Genomic DNA, 15,175 nt, shown 5'->3' on the forward strand with positions numbered 1-15,175 from the left:
CACACACACACTTCCCTTTCTTTTTTGACAAGAGTTTCCACCTCCTTGTCTCTCCTCCTCGCCTCTCCTCCTCGTCTCTCCTCCTCGCCTCTCCTCCTCGCCTCTCCTCCTCGCCTCTCCTCCTCGCCTCTCCTCCTCGCCTCTCCTCCTCGCCTCTCCTCCTCGCCTCTCCCTCCCTCTTTCTACAGCGTTAAAAAGGCTCTTTTGTTCCGTTTTTAATTACCCTCACACCGCTCTTGACTTCTGAACGCAGCCTCTTTGGAGAGGTTGCTTCTCTGGTTGGTGCAAAATTAGATAACCACCTCTCTGTGCCGACTGTCAATCCCCATTACAAGAACAGGCTTTTCACATACCAAAGCCTGTGGTTAACAGAACAATGTGTCAATCAACTCCATCATGTCTTTGACTCTTCTTCTTCTTACCTTCATCTCCCTCGTTTGTTTCATTGGAAGCTTTGTCACAACCCCTTTTAGTCGACCCATCAGTACAAAGAGAGAACAGTCTCAAAATGGCCATCAGTCAGTACTACTGTCAGGCGGGTATGTTCATAGGGAATCTTCACGTGTGATGTGATCGGTCCGGCGCGTCTTATTTGTCAGCCTCGTTCACTATTTAATTCCGATGTTCTGAATGGCCGTGTTCCCTTTAGTGTGAGGCAAGGTGAGTGTGTATTCCGTTGGCACACAGAGGACCACGCATACTCAGCGCACACACGGGAACACACACACACAGCGCACACACGGGAACACACACACACAGCTCCATCAGGACAAGGGTAAAAAAATAACATAACCACTGTCCCAGCAGGCCGAGGCCAATCAGCGTCCCACTCAGTTGTGCTAAACACACACACACACACACACACACACACACACACACACACACACACACACACACACACACACACACACACACACACACACACACACACACACACACACACACACACACACACACACACACACACACACACACACACACACACACACACACACGCGCTGCTTCCACGGGTTTCTGTTTGTGTGTGTTGTTTGCTTGTTTTCCTCAGTAAATGTAGTGATGCGTATAATAACTTGTGCCTCCCGTCCCCTGGGTTTATATGTCCTTATTGATTTACGTTGGTGGACTTTTCTGATTACCACGGGCAGCATCGCTATCTGCTATCATTATGTTGATGACTTTTTAGCAATGGATTTAATACCCGTCACGTTGATACTCACAAGACATTCACCTTGATTGGTATGCGTGCTGGATTAATGGCGTTCCTACAGAATGGGTTTGTAAAACAGTTTGTTGTATTTCTGTTTCATTTCACTATCTCCCGGGTCATATTCTTGTTTCAACTAACTGACGAAGCCACACCAGGTGTCAAACAGACACTGACATACGTACTAAGACAGATGAGATGCGTATTGGTAATGATAGGTATCCTTCAATCATTCATTCACTTGACATGCTTATTACTGTTTATGACAGGGCTTCACAAACTCGGTCCTGGGGACCCCAATGGGTACACGTTTTGTTTCTTGCCCTAGCACCACACAGCTGATTCACATAATCAAATAATCATCAAGCTTTGCTCATTTGAATCGGCTGTGTAGTGTTAGAAAATGAAAATGAAAAAAAAACGCTCAACCCTTTGGGGTCCCCAGGACCGAGTTTGGGAAACGCTGGTTTATGACATGAGACGACGGTGTTATTTCTCAGATATCATATTCACCAGACACATTGCGATCTCCTGTTGCCTGTCGTTTCGATCCTCCCCTCGTCTAGTGAAGTGACTCTTCAGCTATCTCATTATCTCAGGGTTAAAAACACAGCTTTTTCTTCTGTAGGAGAGTCGAGAGCAGATTTTGTGTCGTCTCTGTGTGCTGTTTGATTGGCCCTGGTATCACCGTGATAAATGATATGAGATGCTATCTAACGTTAGCGGGAGCTGGGCAGACAAGGCACTGGAGGTCTTCCTGTCTTCTGCTGCGTTAGGACTGAATACGAGATGGGATGAGAGCGGGTGTATTGTTGTGCTGTGGAGGACAAGAGCCTGGGCTTAATTTCACTGACGAGCCAGACAGCAGGGGAGGGAACCCTAACCACTGCGCTCCATGCGATTGATTTGCCTGATAAATGTTTATGGAGGAAAACAGTCATAAACAACATATCAGCAGAGAATGATGACGTTGTGCATCCAGAAGAGCTCTGCCGCTGATTGTTTTTCCCTTCTCTTTTGATGTGAATCTGTCACCACGACTCTGTGTCTCTTCTGGAGTGGTATTATGTTGTTGATGGATGTATTCAGTTTGAGTGGGAGTTTTAAGCTGCCGTTAATTGCTACTAGCTAGAGTGTTGAAAGTAGCTCTGCCTTAAGTCTCCCTGTATTGCTGTTGCAGGAATAATAGGGGTGCAGGCAGGCAGGCAGGCAGGCAGGCAGGCAGGCAGGCAGGCAGGCAGGCAGGCAGGCAGGCAGGCAGGCAGGCAGGCAGGCAGGCAGGCAGGCAGGCAGGCAGGCAGGCAGGCAGGCAGGCAGGCAGGCAGGCAGGCAGGCAGGCAGGCAGGCAGGCAGGCAGGCAGGCAGGCAGGCAGGCAGGCAGGCAGGCAGGCAGGCAGGCAGGCAGGCAGGCAGGCAGGCAGGCAGGCAGGCAGGCAGGCAGGCAGGCAGGCAGGCAGGCAGGCAGGCAGGCAGGCAGGCAGGCAGGCAGGCAGGCAGGCAGGCAGGCAGGCAGGCAGGCAGGCAGGCAGGCAGGCAGGCAGGCAGGCAGGCAGGCAGGCAGGCAGGCAGGCAGGCAGGCAGGCAGGCAGGCAGGCAGGCAGGCAGGCAGGCAGGCAGGCAGGCAGGCAGGCAGGCAGGCAGGCAGGCAGGCAGGCAGGCAGGCAGGCAGGCAGGCAGGCAGGCAGGCAGGCAGGCAGGCAGGCAGGCAGGCAGGCAGGCAGGCAGGCAGGCAGGCAGGCAGGCAGGCAGGCAGGCAGGCAGGCAGGCAGGCAGGCAGGCAGGCAGGCAGGCAGGCAGGCAGGCAGGCAGGCAGGCAGGCAGGCAGGCCCCTCTTTGATGGTGTAGTAGTGATATCTGTCATCTTCAGACGCTGCAGATGCTAGTGATGGTAGCGAGGCTTCTATCTCACCTGTATCTCAATCTGCCCATCTTGTTTAGTGAGACAGTCATCGTGATGCAGGTTTTATAACAATCAGAAGAAAAACACAGGTCTTATCAATCGAAAACTACAGTACACCCACCTATTCTAACACCAGGCACTTGGCTCTCAAGTCATTTCACTGCAGTCACTTAGACTAGCATCCACAGATTCTTTAGGCTTGGCAGGGTTCATATGGGAGAGTTTCTTCAGTTCTCTGAGGTGTAGATCAAGTGTCCTCCAATAGTTCTTAGACAATGGCCAGCCAAACATACTTCTTATCTCTCCCAGGCCTGCTCTGACCTTATCTGGCATCGTCTGCTTGTCAGGAGGAAGCACAATGCACAGGATGTCTCCTGTGCTGTTCACCTCTCTCTATGCACTCAATCCATTCCCTGACTCTGACTACGTACAGGATGTCTCCTGTGCTGTTCACCTCTCTCTATGCACTCAATCCATTCCCTGACTCTGACTACGTACAGGATGTCTCCTGTGCTGTTCACCTCTCTCTATGCACTCAATCCATTCCCTGACTCTGACTACGTACAGGATGTCTCCTGTGCTGTTCACCTCTCTCTATGCACTCAATCCATTCCCTGACTCTGACTACGTACAGGATGTCTCCTGTGCTGTTCACCTCTCTCTATGCACTCAATCCATTCCCTGACTCTGACTACGTACAGGATGTCTCCTGTGCTGTTCACCTCTCTCTATGCACTCAATCCATTCCCTGACTCTGACTACGTACAGGATGTCTCCTGTGCTGTTCACCTCTCTCTATGCACTCAATCCATTCCCTGACTCTGACTACGTACAGGATGTCTCCTGTGCTGTTCACCTCTCTCTATGCACTCAATCCATTCCCTGACTCTGACTACGTACAGGATGTCTCCTGTGCTGTTCACCTCTCTCTATGCACTCAATCCATTCCCTGACTCTGACTACGTACAGGATGTCTCCTGTGCTGTTCACCTCTCTCTATGCACTCAATCCATTCCCTGACTCTGACTACGTACAGGATGTCTCCTGTGCTGTTCACCTCTCTCTATGCACTCAATCCATTCCCTGACTCTGACTACGTACAGGATGTCTCCTGTGCTGTTCACCTCTCTCTATGCACTCAATCCATTCCCTGACTCTGACTACGTACAGGATGTCTTTTCTCGAGAGAAAACAGTTAGACGATTCAGAGGAAAAGTGTGAAGAAGTCTTTGAAACTGCCTCTGTCTGTCTGTCTGTCTGTCTGTCTGTCTGTCTGTCTGTCTGTCTGTCTGTCTGTCTGTCTGTCTGTCTGTCTGTCTGTCTGTCTGTCTGTCTGTCTGTCTGTCTGTCTGTCTGTCTGTCTGTCTGTCTGTGTGTCTGTGTGTGCGTGTGTGTGTGTGTGTGTCTGTGTGTACCGGTCTCTCTGCCTGAGGCCTTCACACCCGAGGAGGATGAGGTGAAGAAAAGTGTTTCTGTGATTTACTTTCAAATAAAAGCCCCACACGGTTCCCTGTTTTCTGATATTATCAGGAGTTCAATATCTGTATCATTTGGAGAGAAAAACAGAAATTCATAAGGAAAGGTCAAGGAGCTTTGCAGTTCCAAAAATAGCAACGAATTTCCTTTCCTCTCGCTGTCTGACAATACAGTATTACTTTGTTCTGTTCTGGGGAAATGAAAAGAGAACATGATAGCTTTTTATAGAAAGACACGGGCCTCAGACACATAAACAGTGTTGCTGTAATCCTGGACTTGAGCTTTATTGGAGAGGTGAATGGGAGACAAAGAGAAGAAAATGTCTTTAAACCCTTTAAACACTTCCTGGTGATTTATTCCAGAGGAAATCAGGTTAACGTGTCTGACTGCCGTGCAGTCCCAGTTTCATGTCTGCTCTTACCGACTAGTTTTGATTTCTACTGGTCTTCATTATTCATGGACCCTCCCTCTTTATCTTTCTTTCATTCTCTCTCTCTCTCTCTCTCTCTCTCTCTCTCTCTCTCTCTCTCTCTCTCTCTCTCTCTCTCTCTCTCTCTCTCTCTCTCTCTCTCTCTCTCTCTCTCTCTCTCTCTCTCTCTCTCTCTCTCTCTCTCTCTCTCTCTCTCTCTCTCTCTCTCTCTCTCTCTCTCTCTCTCTCTCTCTCTCCCCTCCCCGCCCCCAGGTGGAGTGGCTGAAGAACGAGGAGATCATAGACCCTGCTGATGACCGTAACTTCTACATCACCATCGACCATAACCTGATCATCAAACAGGCCAGACTGTCTGACACCGCTAACTACACCTGTGTCGCCAAGAACATCGTCGCCAAGAGACGCAGTACCACGGCAACAGTCATCGTCTACGGTAGCAATCAACTCCCACCGTGACACGTTGACCGTAACAGCCTTCTAAAGTTGCACTGCATGAGGCAACTGGTGGGGTTTTTGTCTTAAGGTGTCTGTGAGCAACAGATGAATATCTGTATTCCCAGTCACGTGAAATCCATAGACTAGGGCCTAATGAGTTTATATCAGTTGATTGATTTCCTGATATGAACTGTAACTCAGTAAAATCTTTGAAATTGTAGATTGTTGCGTTTATATTTTTGTTCATTGTAGCTGGAACCTGTCAGGTTGTGATAGGTGTTTGAATGGAAAGGCTACTCCAGGAATCCTCACCCTCTCCTGAGTCCTGATAAACACTGTACCTCTCTGCTCCCCAGTCTCCCCTTAGGGGATTAGACACGCGTGACAGCACAGACATTCAGGCCTCAGGACTTCTTCCACCCTGGGAGGAACGTAACTACCCCCACCCAGCATGTGAAGTGGCTAAACCTCAGGTTATTAAATCAGTCTGTCAGTCTGTCAGTCTAGCTAATCATCAGCTAACAGACACGAGGCTGTTTTATAGCCTCAACCTCCTACACAAATACACGCACGTGGCAGTGAGCGCGCACACACGATACACACGCAGAAAACCGGACCAGAATGGGTGGAGGTTTGCAGGATTTGATGATGTCACCGGGGTCAGGTTTCAAATCCATCTCTCCTTCCATCCCTCCAGTGTCTCCCGGCACAGCACATCATCCATAAATCACACACACTGGCCCTGCCATGGAGGATTATGGGGAATTAGGGGGACCTAAGTTATTGTTGGTGTCCTATTTGTTAATTTATCTATTTTAGTTGTCCATTTTGACAGGCAAGAGCAGCATGTGTGGCTTAGATGAGTCCAGTATGAGGGTGAAGTAGAGCAAGTGTGTGTGTGTGTGCGTGTGTGTGCGTGTGCGTGTGTGTGTCTGTGTCAGCAGACTTTGGGGTCTTCAGGGACTGGGGTCGCTGTCCCTGCTAGGCTTTTCCCTTCACTAATGCAGTCTGGGAGGATTGAGTGAGTGCGCCGGAAGACAGCTTTGATGTTGGCTCATCCTTAAAAGAATACACCAGAAGCCACTTTCTCTGCCTGGATTGCATCAGTCCCCTTCCCTGTATGCAGGCAGGCAGGCAGGCAGACGGACAGACGGACAGACGGACAGACGGACAGACGGACAGACGGACGGACAGACAGACGGACAGACTTGCAGACGTGCAGACGTGCAGACAGACAGACGGACAGACGGACAGACGGACAGGGAGTGGGAGCGAGAGAGTTTCCCTCGTTACCAGAGGAGACAGACCAGCCCAGTGGTTTTTCAGCCCGCACCACAACAAGGAATCCTGGAAAGGGCTGGGGAGGACACGCAGAGAGAGGGTTGGATGGACAGAAAAAGAGAGAGACCGAGAAGGAGGAAGAGTAATAAAACCCCATAAGTAAAGAAAGAGACAGTGAAGAAAGGCTTTGGCTCTGCTCCCGTAGAGTCTGATGCTTGGGGCTTCACTCATCGTAAGCTCTGAGGGGCCTCCAGCTCCTTACATCTGAAATGCCACAGTCGTGTTCTCAGCCACACACCCCACTGTCATTCTGCTCTGGATCTCCACTGAGACGCAGATGGAATTGGAGGAAAGGAAGAAAGGATTTGAGGGATTCAGAAGATGGGAACAGCAGCAGCCAGAATAGCCTGTCCACATAGCTAACTAATGAACAGTGCTAACAGGGGAGAACTCAAGTGTGCTACAGATTCTTCAATGTCATGTTCATTCGAGCAAAAAAGGGCCGGTGGAAAACACTCACATTCTCCAAGACTCACTCAATGCCACTATAAAAAGGACAACGATTGTATTTGCTAAAGTGTTAAACATGTTGTTTTCCAATGTTGTTGTGTTTTTTCTCCAGTGAATGGCGCCTGGTCAACATGGACAGAGTGGACGGTGTGTAACAGTCGCTGTGGCCGTGGCTACCAGAAGCGCACGCGGAGCTGCACCAACCCAGCACCGCTCAACGGGGGTGCCATCTGTGACGGGCAAGGCATTCAGAAGCTGGCATGTAACCCACTGTGCCCAGGTAGTTACTGCACCACTTGTCACAACCCTTATGGAGCAGGGGAGTGCAATTTACTGGACAACACAAACAGAGCACTATGTATTGTCATAAATATAGATATCTATCATTCTTACTCTCACTCTTACCCACCCCACTCCGCCCTGACCCACCCCACCCCGTTTCTTTCCCACTAATTGTCACACACTCATGCACCCAATCTCGCACACTCTCACTCCCACCCTCCATGCCTTCTCACCCTCTCCTCCCTCCCTCCCAACCACCATGCCCCCCGACCCCCACTCCCTCCCTCCCCTCTGTGTGTTAGTGGATGGTCTGTGGACAGAGTGGAGTAAATGGTCCACGTGTGGGACAGAGTGTACCCACTGGAGGAGGAGGGAGTGCAGTGCCCCGGTGCCCAAAAACGGGGGGAAGGACTGTGAGGGCATGGTGCTTCAGTCCAAGAACTGCACCGATGGCCTGTGTATGCAGAGTGAGTACAGTACATGATTACCATCCTCACTCTATCCTACCCTCCTCTGTCTGATTCTGTAGGAACCCAATGCATTATAATGTAATCCCTCTGTCTGTCTGTCTGTCTGTCTGTCTGTCTGTCTGTCTGTCTGTCTGTCTGTCTGTCTGTCTGTGTGTCTGTGTGTGTGTGTGTGTGTGTGTGTGTGTGTGTGTGTGTGTGTGTGTGTGTGTGTGTGTGTGTGTGTGTGTGTGTGTGTGTGTGTGTGTGTGTGTGTGTGTGTGTGGGGTTAGGAGCCATCCTGTTTCTCACTGCACTCCCACAAGACACCTCCACCCACTTCCCCTGTATCCCTTTCTCTCCGCTGTTTCACACTCACATCCTTGCACTAACATACACTTACCACACACACACACTTTTTCTCTTTCCGTCACACACACTATCCGCCTTTTTGGAGTGAAATGACACAAAGACAGGAGACAATGTGTATCTTTGTTCCGCCCTGGGCCCCAGGGAGTACATCTAGAGTAGTCAGTGTGTGTTAAACAACAGCCTCGTCACCACACCACCAGGCAGCATTACGGTAAGCTATTACTCTTGTCACAGAGTGGGCATTCAGGAGCTATATTTAAAATAATGATAAGTGATTATAATGTACTTACAGGGAATCTCATAATTGCAGGGCTGCTGTGATTGCTGCTCTAATTTAAAAAGCACGGGATTCCATCGGTCCAATGAGAGGAAAATTGGGAGCCCCAATGTCACACAAGCACAGACATGCTGCTTTTCCTGAACGCCCAGTTATATGTGTTGACAAGCAGGCTAGTATTTGTTTCCCTGTAGCTCTCTCGCAACAAGTATTACAACTGGGGGGAAAGGCAGTCGAATTTCCTGGCGTTTCCTCCTAGTGCTCCGCAATCATTCTATAAATGTTATTGTTTTGCTCTTAACTCCTCTTGAAGATCCTAAACCCAGCTTGTGGTCGGGACCGCTGGAGATTTTCCGTAGGCGGAGAAATGCTCTTTGAGAATGTTTTTTTTTTTTGAGAGCCGAGAAACACACAGTTCAGTTGAGCCAACAATCCTGCCTCCTTTTCCCTTTTTATACAGTCAGAGAGCTGCAGAGATCGGAAACATACTGTAGCTTTTCGCTGCTTTGTTCTGTGTGCTGCAGACTCGCAGGGTAAAACCTTTCCTACTTTGAAGTCGTGCTTATCTGCTAATTCTGAGAGGGAGGGAGAGAAGGAGCGAGAGCGAGAGAAAGGGGGAGAGCGCTGTAGGCAAGAGCAAGAGTGTTCTTGTCAAATTAAAAGTCAGGGGCGAGACTTTTTTAAAATCACTCCCTTCCTAATAAAGTCTTTAGGGTGAGAAGCCCACACACTGCCTATGGTTCCCTCTACGGTTCCAGTGTGACACTAATAGAACCCAGACGGTCACCATACTCCAATAACACCATGCAGACGTTCCAGATGTTCTCTATGACACTAATGGAACCCAGACAGTCTTTACATGTCCTGTGCTGTATCGGATGCAGATGGTCACATGCATTCCACTAATATCATATGTTGTACAGTAGCCAATAGACTTGTAAATAATGCAGACTGCTCCATACCATGAATATGACCTATATAGTCACCACATTCCATCCTGATATGTAGATTGTACCTATGTCTGACTGGTATGACCCAGATGATGTGACTGCCACTAATATCATGAATACAAACAGTGGTACATTTACTGATTACTAGTGCATATTTAGCCAGATGGATAAGCTGTATGTGTACAGCTTTGTCACACTGAACTGGTGGTTGATCTGTTGTTTTAAATGCAGGTTCAAATAGCAGCTTTGAGATGGAACAAACATTTTCTTCAGCCTTTAAAAAAAATGTATTTTTTTATCTCAGCGTGCTGTGAAGCCCTCGTGAAGCTCCCTCTCCTTCCATCGCTCTCTCTCTCTCTCTCTCTATTTTTCTATCCCTCTCCCCCTCGCCCGCTCTCTCTCTCTTTTTCTTTCCCTCTCCTTCCATCGCTCTCTCTCTCTTTTTCTTTCCCTCTCCCCCTCGCCCGCTCTCTCTCTCTTTTTCTTTCCCCTCTCCCCTTGCCCGCTCTCTCTCTCTCTCTCTCTTTTTCTTTCCCTCTCCCCCTCGCCCGCTCTCTCTCTCTTTCTCTCTTTTTCTTTCCCTCTCCCCCTCGCCCGCTCTCTCTCTCTCTCTCTCTCTTTTTCTTTCCCTCTCGCCCGCTCTCTCTCTCTCTCTTTTTCTTTCCCTCTCCCCCTCGCCCGCTCTCTCTCTCTTTTGCTTTCCCTCTCCCCCTCGCCCGTTGTCTCTCTCTCTCTTTTTCTTTCCCTCTCCCCCTCGCCCGCTCTCTCTCTCTTTTTGTTTCCCTCTCCCCCTCGCCCGCTCTCTCTCTCTCTCACTTTTCTTTCCCTCTCCCCTCGCCCCGCTCTCTCTCTCTCTCTTTTCTTTCCCTCTCCCCCTCGCCCTCTCTCTCTCTCTCTCTCTCTTTTTCTTTCCCTCTCCCCTCGCCCGCTCTCTCTCTCTTTTTCTTTCCTCTCCCCCTCGCCCGCTCTCTCTCTCTCTCTCTCACTTTTTCTTTCCCTCTCCCCTCGCCCGCTCTCTCTCTCTCTCTTTTTCTTTCCCTCTCCCCTCGCCCTCTCTCTCTCTCTCTCTTTTTCTTTCCCTCTCCCCTCGCCCGCTCTCTCTCTCTTTCTCTCCTTTTCTTTCCCTCTCCCCCTCGCCCGCTCTCTCTCTCTCTCTCTCACTTTTTCTTTCCCTCTCCCCTCGCCCCTCTCTCTCTCTCTCTCTCTCTCTCTCTCTCTCTTTTTCTTTCCCTCTCCCCCTCGCCCGCTCTCTCTCTCTCTTTTTCTTTCCCTCTCCCCCTCGCCCGCTCTCTCTCTCTCTCTTTTTTCTTTCCCTCTCCCCCTCGCCCGCTCTCTCTCTCTTTCTCTCTTTTTCTTTCCCTCTCCCCCTCGCCCGCTCTCTCTCTCTCTCTCTCTTTTTCTTTCCCTCTCCCCCTCGCCCGCTCTCTCTCTCTCTCTTTTTCTTTCCCTCTCCCCCTCGCCCTCTCTCTCTCTCTCTCTTTTTCTTTCCCCTCCCCCTCGCCCGCTCTCTCTCTCTCTTTTCTTTCCCTCTCCCCCTCGCCCGCTCTCTCTCTCTCACTTTTTCTTTCCCTCTCCCCCTCGCCCGCTCTCTCTCTCTCTTTTTCTTTCCCTCTCCCCCTCGCCCGCTCTCTCTCTCTTTTTCTTTCCCTCTCCCCTCGCCCGCTCTCTCTCTCTCACTTTTTCTTTCCCTCTCCCCTCGCCCGCTCTCTCTCTCTCTCTCTCTTTTTCTTTCCCTCTCCCCTCGCCCTCTCTCTCTCTCTCTCTTTTTCTTTCCCTCTCCCCTCGCCCGCTCTCTCTCTCTCTCTTTTTCTTTCCCTCTCCCCCTCGCCCGCTCTCTCTCTCTCTCTCTCACTTTTTCTTTCCCTCTCCCCCTCGCCCGCTCTCTCTCTCTTTTTCTTTCCCTCTCCCCCTCGCCCGCTCTCTCTCTCTCTCTCTCTTTTTTCTTTCCCTCTCCCCCTCGCCCGCTCTCTCTCTCTTTCTCTCTTTTTCTTTCCCTCTCCCCCTCGCCCGCTCTCTCTCTCTCTCTCTCTCTCTCTTTTTCTTTCCCTCTCGCCCGCTCTCTCTCTCTCTCTTTTTCTTTCCCTCTCCCCCTCGCCCGCTCTCTCTCTCTTTTGCTTTCCCTCTCCCCCTCGCCCGCTGTCTCTCTCTCTCTTTTTCTTTCCCTCTCCCCTCGCCCGCTCTCTCTCTCTTTTTGTTTCCCTCTCCCCCTCGCCCGCTCTCTCTCTCTCTCTCTCACTTTTCTTTCCCTCTCCCCCTCGCCCGCTCTCTCTCTCTCTCTTTTTCTTTCCCTCTCCCCCTCGCCCTCTCTCTCTCTCTCTCTCTCTTTTTCTTTCCCTCTCCCCCTCGCCCGCTCTCTCTCTCTTTTTCTTTCCCTCTCCCCCTCGCCCGCTCTCTCTCTCTCTCTCTTTTTCTTTCCCTCTCCCCCTCGCCCGCTCTCTCTCTCTCTCTTTTTCTTTCCCTCTCCCCCTCGCCCTCTCTCTCTCTCTCTCTCTCTCTTTTTCTTTCCCTCTCCCCCTCGCCCGCTCTCTCTCTCTTTCTCTCTTTTTCTTTCCCTCTCCCCCTCGCCCGCTCTCTCTCTCTTTCTCTCTTTTTCTTTCCCTCTCCCCCTCGCCCTCTCTCTCTCTCTCTCTCTCTCTCTCTCTCTTTTTCTTTCCCTCTCCCCCTCGCCCGCTCTCTCTCTCTCTTTTTCTTTCCCTCTCCCCCTCGCCCGCTCTCTCTCTCTCTCTCTTTTTTCTTTCCCTCTCCCCCTCGCCCGCTCTCTCTCTCTTTCTCTCTTTTTCTTTCCCTCTCCCCCGCCCGCTCTCTCTCTCTCTCTCTCTCTTTTTCTTTCCCTCTCCCCTCGCCCGCTCTCTCTCTCTCTCTTTTTCTTTCCCTCTCCCCCTCGCCCTCTCTCTCTCTCTCTTTTTCTTTCCCTCTCCCCTCGCCCGCTCTCTCTCTCTCTCTTTTTCTTTCCCTCTCCCCTCGCCCGCTCTCTCTCTCTCACTTTTTCTTTCCCTCTCCCCCTCGCCCGCTCTCTCTCTCTCTTTTTCTTTCCCTCTCCCCCTCGCCCGCTCTCTCTCTCTCACTTTTTCTTTCCCTCTCCCCCTCGCCCCGCTCTCTCTCTCTCTCTCTCTTTTCTTTCCCTCTCCCCCTCGCCCTCTCTCTCTCTCTCTCTTTTTCTTTCCCTCTCCCCCTCGCCCGCTCTCTCTCTCTCTTTTTTTTCCCTCTCCCCCTCGCCCGCTCTCTCTCTCACTTTTTCTTTCCCTCTCCCCCTCGCCCGCTTTCTCTCTCTCTCTTTTTCTTTCCCTCTCCCCTCGCCCTCTCTCTCTCTCTTTTTCTTTCCCTCTCCCCCTTGCCCGCTTTCTCTCTCTCTCTTTTTCTTTCCCTCTCCCCCTTGCCCGCTTTCTCTCTCTCTCTTTTTCTTTCCCTCTCCCCCTCGCCCGCTCTCTCTCTCTCTTTTTTTTTCCCTCTCCCCCTCGCCCGCTCTCTCTCTCTCTTTTTCTTTCCCTCTCCCCCTCGCCCGCTCTCTCTCTCTCTTTTTCTTTCCCTCTCCCTCCCTCGCCCGCTCTCTCTCTCTCTTTTTCTTTCCCTCTCCCCCTCGCCCGCTCTCTCTCTCTTTTTCTTTCCCTCTCCCCCTCGCCCGCTCTCTCTCTCTTTTCTTTCCCTCTCCCCCTCGCCCGCTCTCTCTCTCTCTCTTTTTCTTTCCCTCTCCCCCTCGCCCGCTCTCTCTCTCTCTTTTTCTTTCCCTCTCCCCCTCACCCGCTCTCTCTCTCTCTTTTTCTTTCCCTCTCCCCCTCGCCCCGCTCTCTCTCTCTCTCTCTTTTTTTCTTTCCCTCTCCCCTCGCCCGCTCTCTCTCTCTTTCTCTCTTTTTCTTTCCCTCTCCCCTCGCCCCGCTCTCTCTCTCTCTCTCTCTCTCTCACTTTTTCTTTCCCTCTCCCCCTCGCCCGCTCTCTCTCTCTCTCTCTCTTTTTCTTTCCCTCTCCCCCTCGCCCTCTCTCTCTCTCTCTCTCTTTTTCTTTCCCTCTCCCCTCGCCCGCTCTCTCTCTCTTTCTCTCTTTTTCTTTCCCTCTCCCCCTCGCCCGCTCTCTCTCTCTCTCTCTCTCTCTCTCTCTTTTTCTTTCCCTCTCCCCCGCCCCGCTCTCTCTCTCTCTCTTTTTCTTTCCTCTCCCCCTCGCCCGCTCTCTCTCTCTCTCTTTTTCTTTCCCTCTCCCCTCGCCCCGCTCTCTCTCTCTCTCTCTTTTTCTTTCCCTCTCCCCTCGCCCGCTCTCTCTCTCTTTCTCTCTTTTTCTTTCCCTCTCCCCCTCGCCCTCTCTCTCTCTCTCTCTCTCTCTCTCTCTCTCTCTCTCTCTCTCTTTTCTTTCCCTCTCCCCCTCGCCCTCTCTCTCTCTCTCTCTTTTTCTTTCCCTCTCCCCTCGCCCCGCTCTCTCTCTCTCTCTTTTTGTTTCCCTCTCCCCTCGCCCGCTCTCTCTCTCTCACTTTTTCTTTCCCTCTCCCCCTTGCCCGCTTTCTCTCTCTCTCTTTTTCTTTCCCTCTCCCCCTCGCCCGCTCTCTCTCTCTCTTTTTCTTTCCCTCTCCCCCTTTGCCCGCTTTCTCTCTCTCTCTTTTTCTTTCCCTCTCCCCCTGGCCCTTTCTCTCTCTCTCTTTTTCTTTCCCTCTCCCCCTCGCCCGCTCTCTCTCTCTCTTTTTCTTTCCCTCTCCCCCTCGCCCGCTCTCTCTCTCTCTTTTTCTTTCCCTCTCCCCCTCGCCCGCTCTCTCTCTCTTTTTCTTTCCCTCTCCCCCTCGCCCGCACTCTCTCTCTCTCTTTTTCTTTCCCTCTCCCCCTCGCCCGCTCTCTCTCTCTTTTTCTTTCCCTCTCCCCCTCGCCCGCTCTCTCTCTCTCTCTTTTTCTTTCCCTCTCCCCCTCGCCCGCTCTCTCTCTCTCTCTTTTTCTTTCCCTCTCCCCCTCGCCCGCTCTCTCTCTCTCTTTTTCTTTCCCTCTCCCCCTCGCCCTCTCTCTCTCTCTCTCTTTTTCTTTCCCTCTCCCCCTCGCCCGCTCTCTCTCTCTCTCTTTTTCTTTCCCTCTCCCCCTCGCCCGCTCTCTCTCTCTCACTTTTTCTTTCCCTCTCCCACTTGCCCGCTTTCTCTCTCTGTCTTTTTCTTTCCCTCTCCCCCTCGCCCGCTCTCTCTCTCTCTTTTTCTTTCCCTCTCCCCCTCGCCCGCTCTCTCTCTCTCTTTCCCAGACTAAGCCCATTGCAGAAGCATTAGTTCTCTGTTAGATTAATGGCCAGTTTGCAGAGGATATAAACCCATATCCATATAGATTTAGGATCCTTCCCTGGATTGATTTTAGGAAAGCTAAGAGGGTGAAGCCACTTATGTCAACGCTAATAACCATCTCCACCCGCATTTAGGAGAGCGGCCCATTATCTAAAAGCTCACATTATGGCAAATATGATTGGGAATGGAAGATGTGTGCAATCTGAACTCACCTCGCCCACTGATTTTCCTCTCTCTACGCTGGTCTGGGATCAGCACTAATAGATACCCTTAGATTCCATTCCAGTTTCATCTCATTTTTTTTTGGTGGGGGGGGTTGAATTCATTTTAAACATTGCAAAATGTAATCCATCTGATTGATTTGATGAACTAA

General features: G+C 51.1%; 1 protein-coding gene across 3 annotated transcripts in view; it reads left to right on the forward strand.

Annotated features, from left to right (window-relative positions):
- Positions 1-15,175, forward strand: part of unc5cb (unc-5 netrin receptor Cb) — a 198,600-nt gene that overhangs the window by 146,263 nt on the left and 37,162 nt on the right. For all 3 annotated transcript variants that reach the window (XR_006841296.1, XM_046369828.1, XM_046369829.1), the window contains exons 5-7: positions 5,266-5,446; positions 7,352-7,519; positions 7,824-7,988. Coding sequence is in view for 2 of the 3 variants with exons in the window: in XM_046369828.1 (XP_046225784.1) it covers positions 5,266-5,446; positions 7,352-7,519; positions 7,824-7,988 (514 nt within the window). In the remaining variant the exon portion in view is untranslated. The remainder of the gene's footprint in view (positions 1-5,265; positions 5,447-7,351; positions 7,520-7,823; positions 7,989-15,175) is intronic.

This window comes from Oncorhynchus gorbuscha, linkage group LG11 (assembly GCF_021184085.1).
Source record: "Oncorhynchus gorbuscha isolate QuinsamMale2020 ecotype Even-year linkage group LG11, OgorEven_v1.0, whole genome shotgun sequence".
NCBI classification, from domain to species: Eukaryota; Metazoa; Chordata; class Actinopteri; order Salmoniformes; family Salmonidae; genus Oncorhynchus; species Oncorhynchus gorbuscha.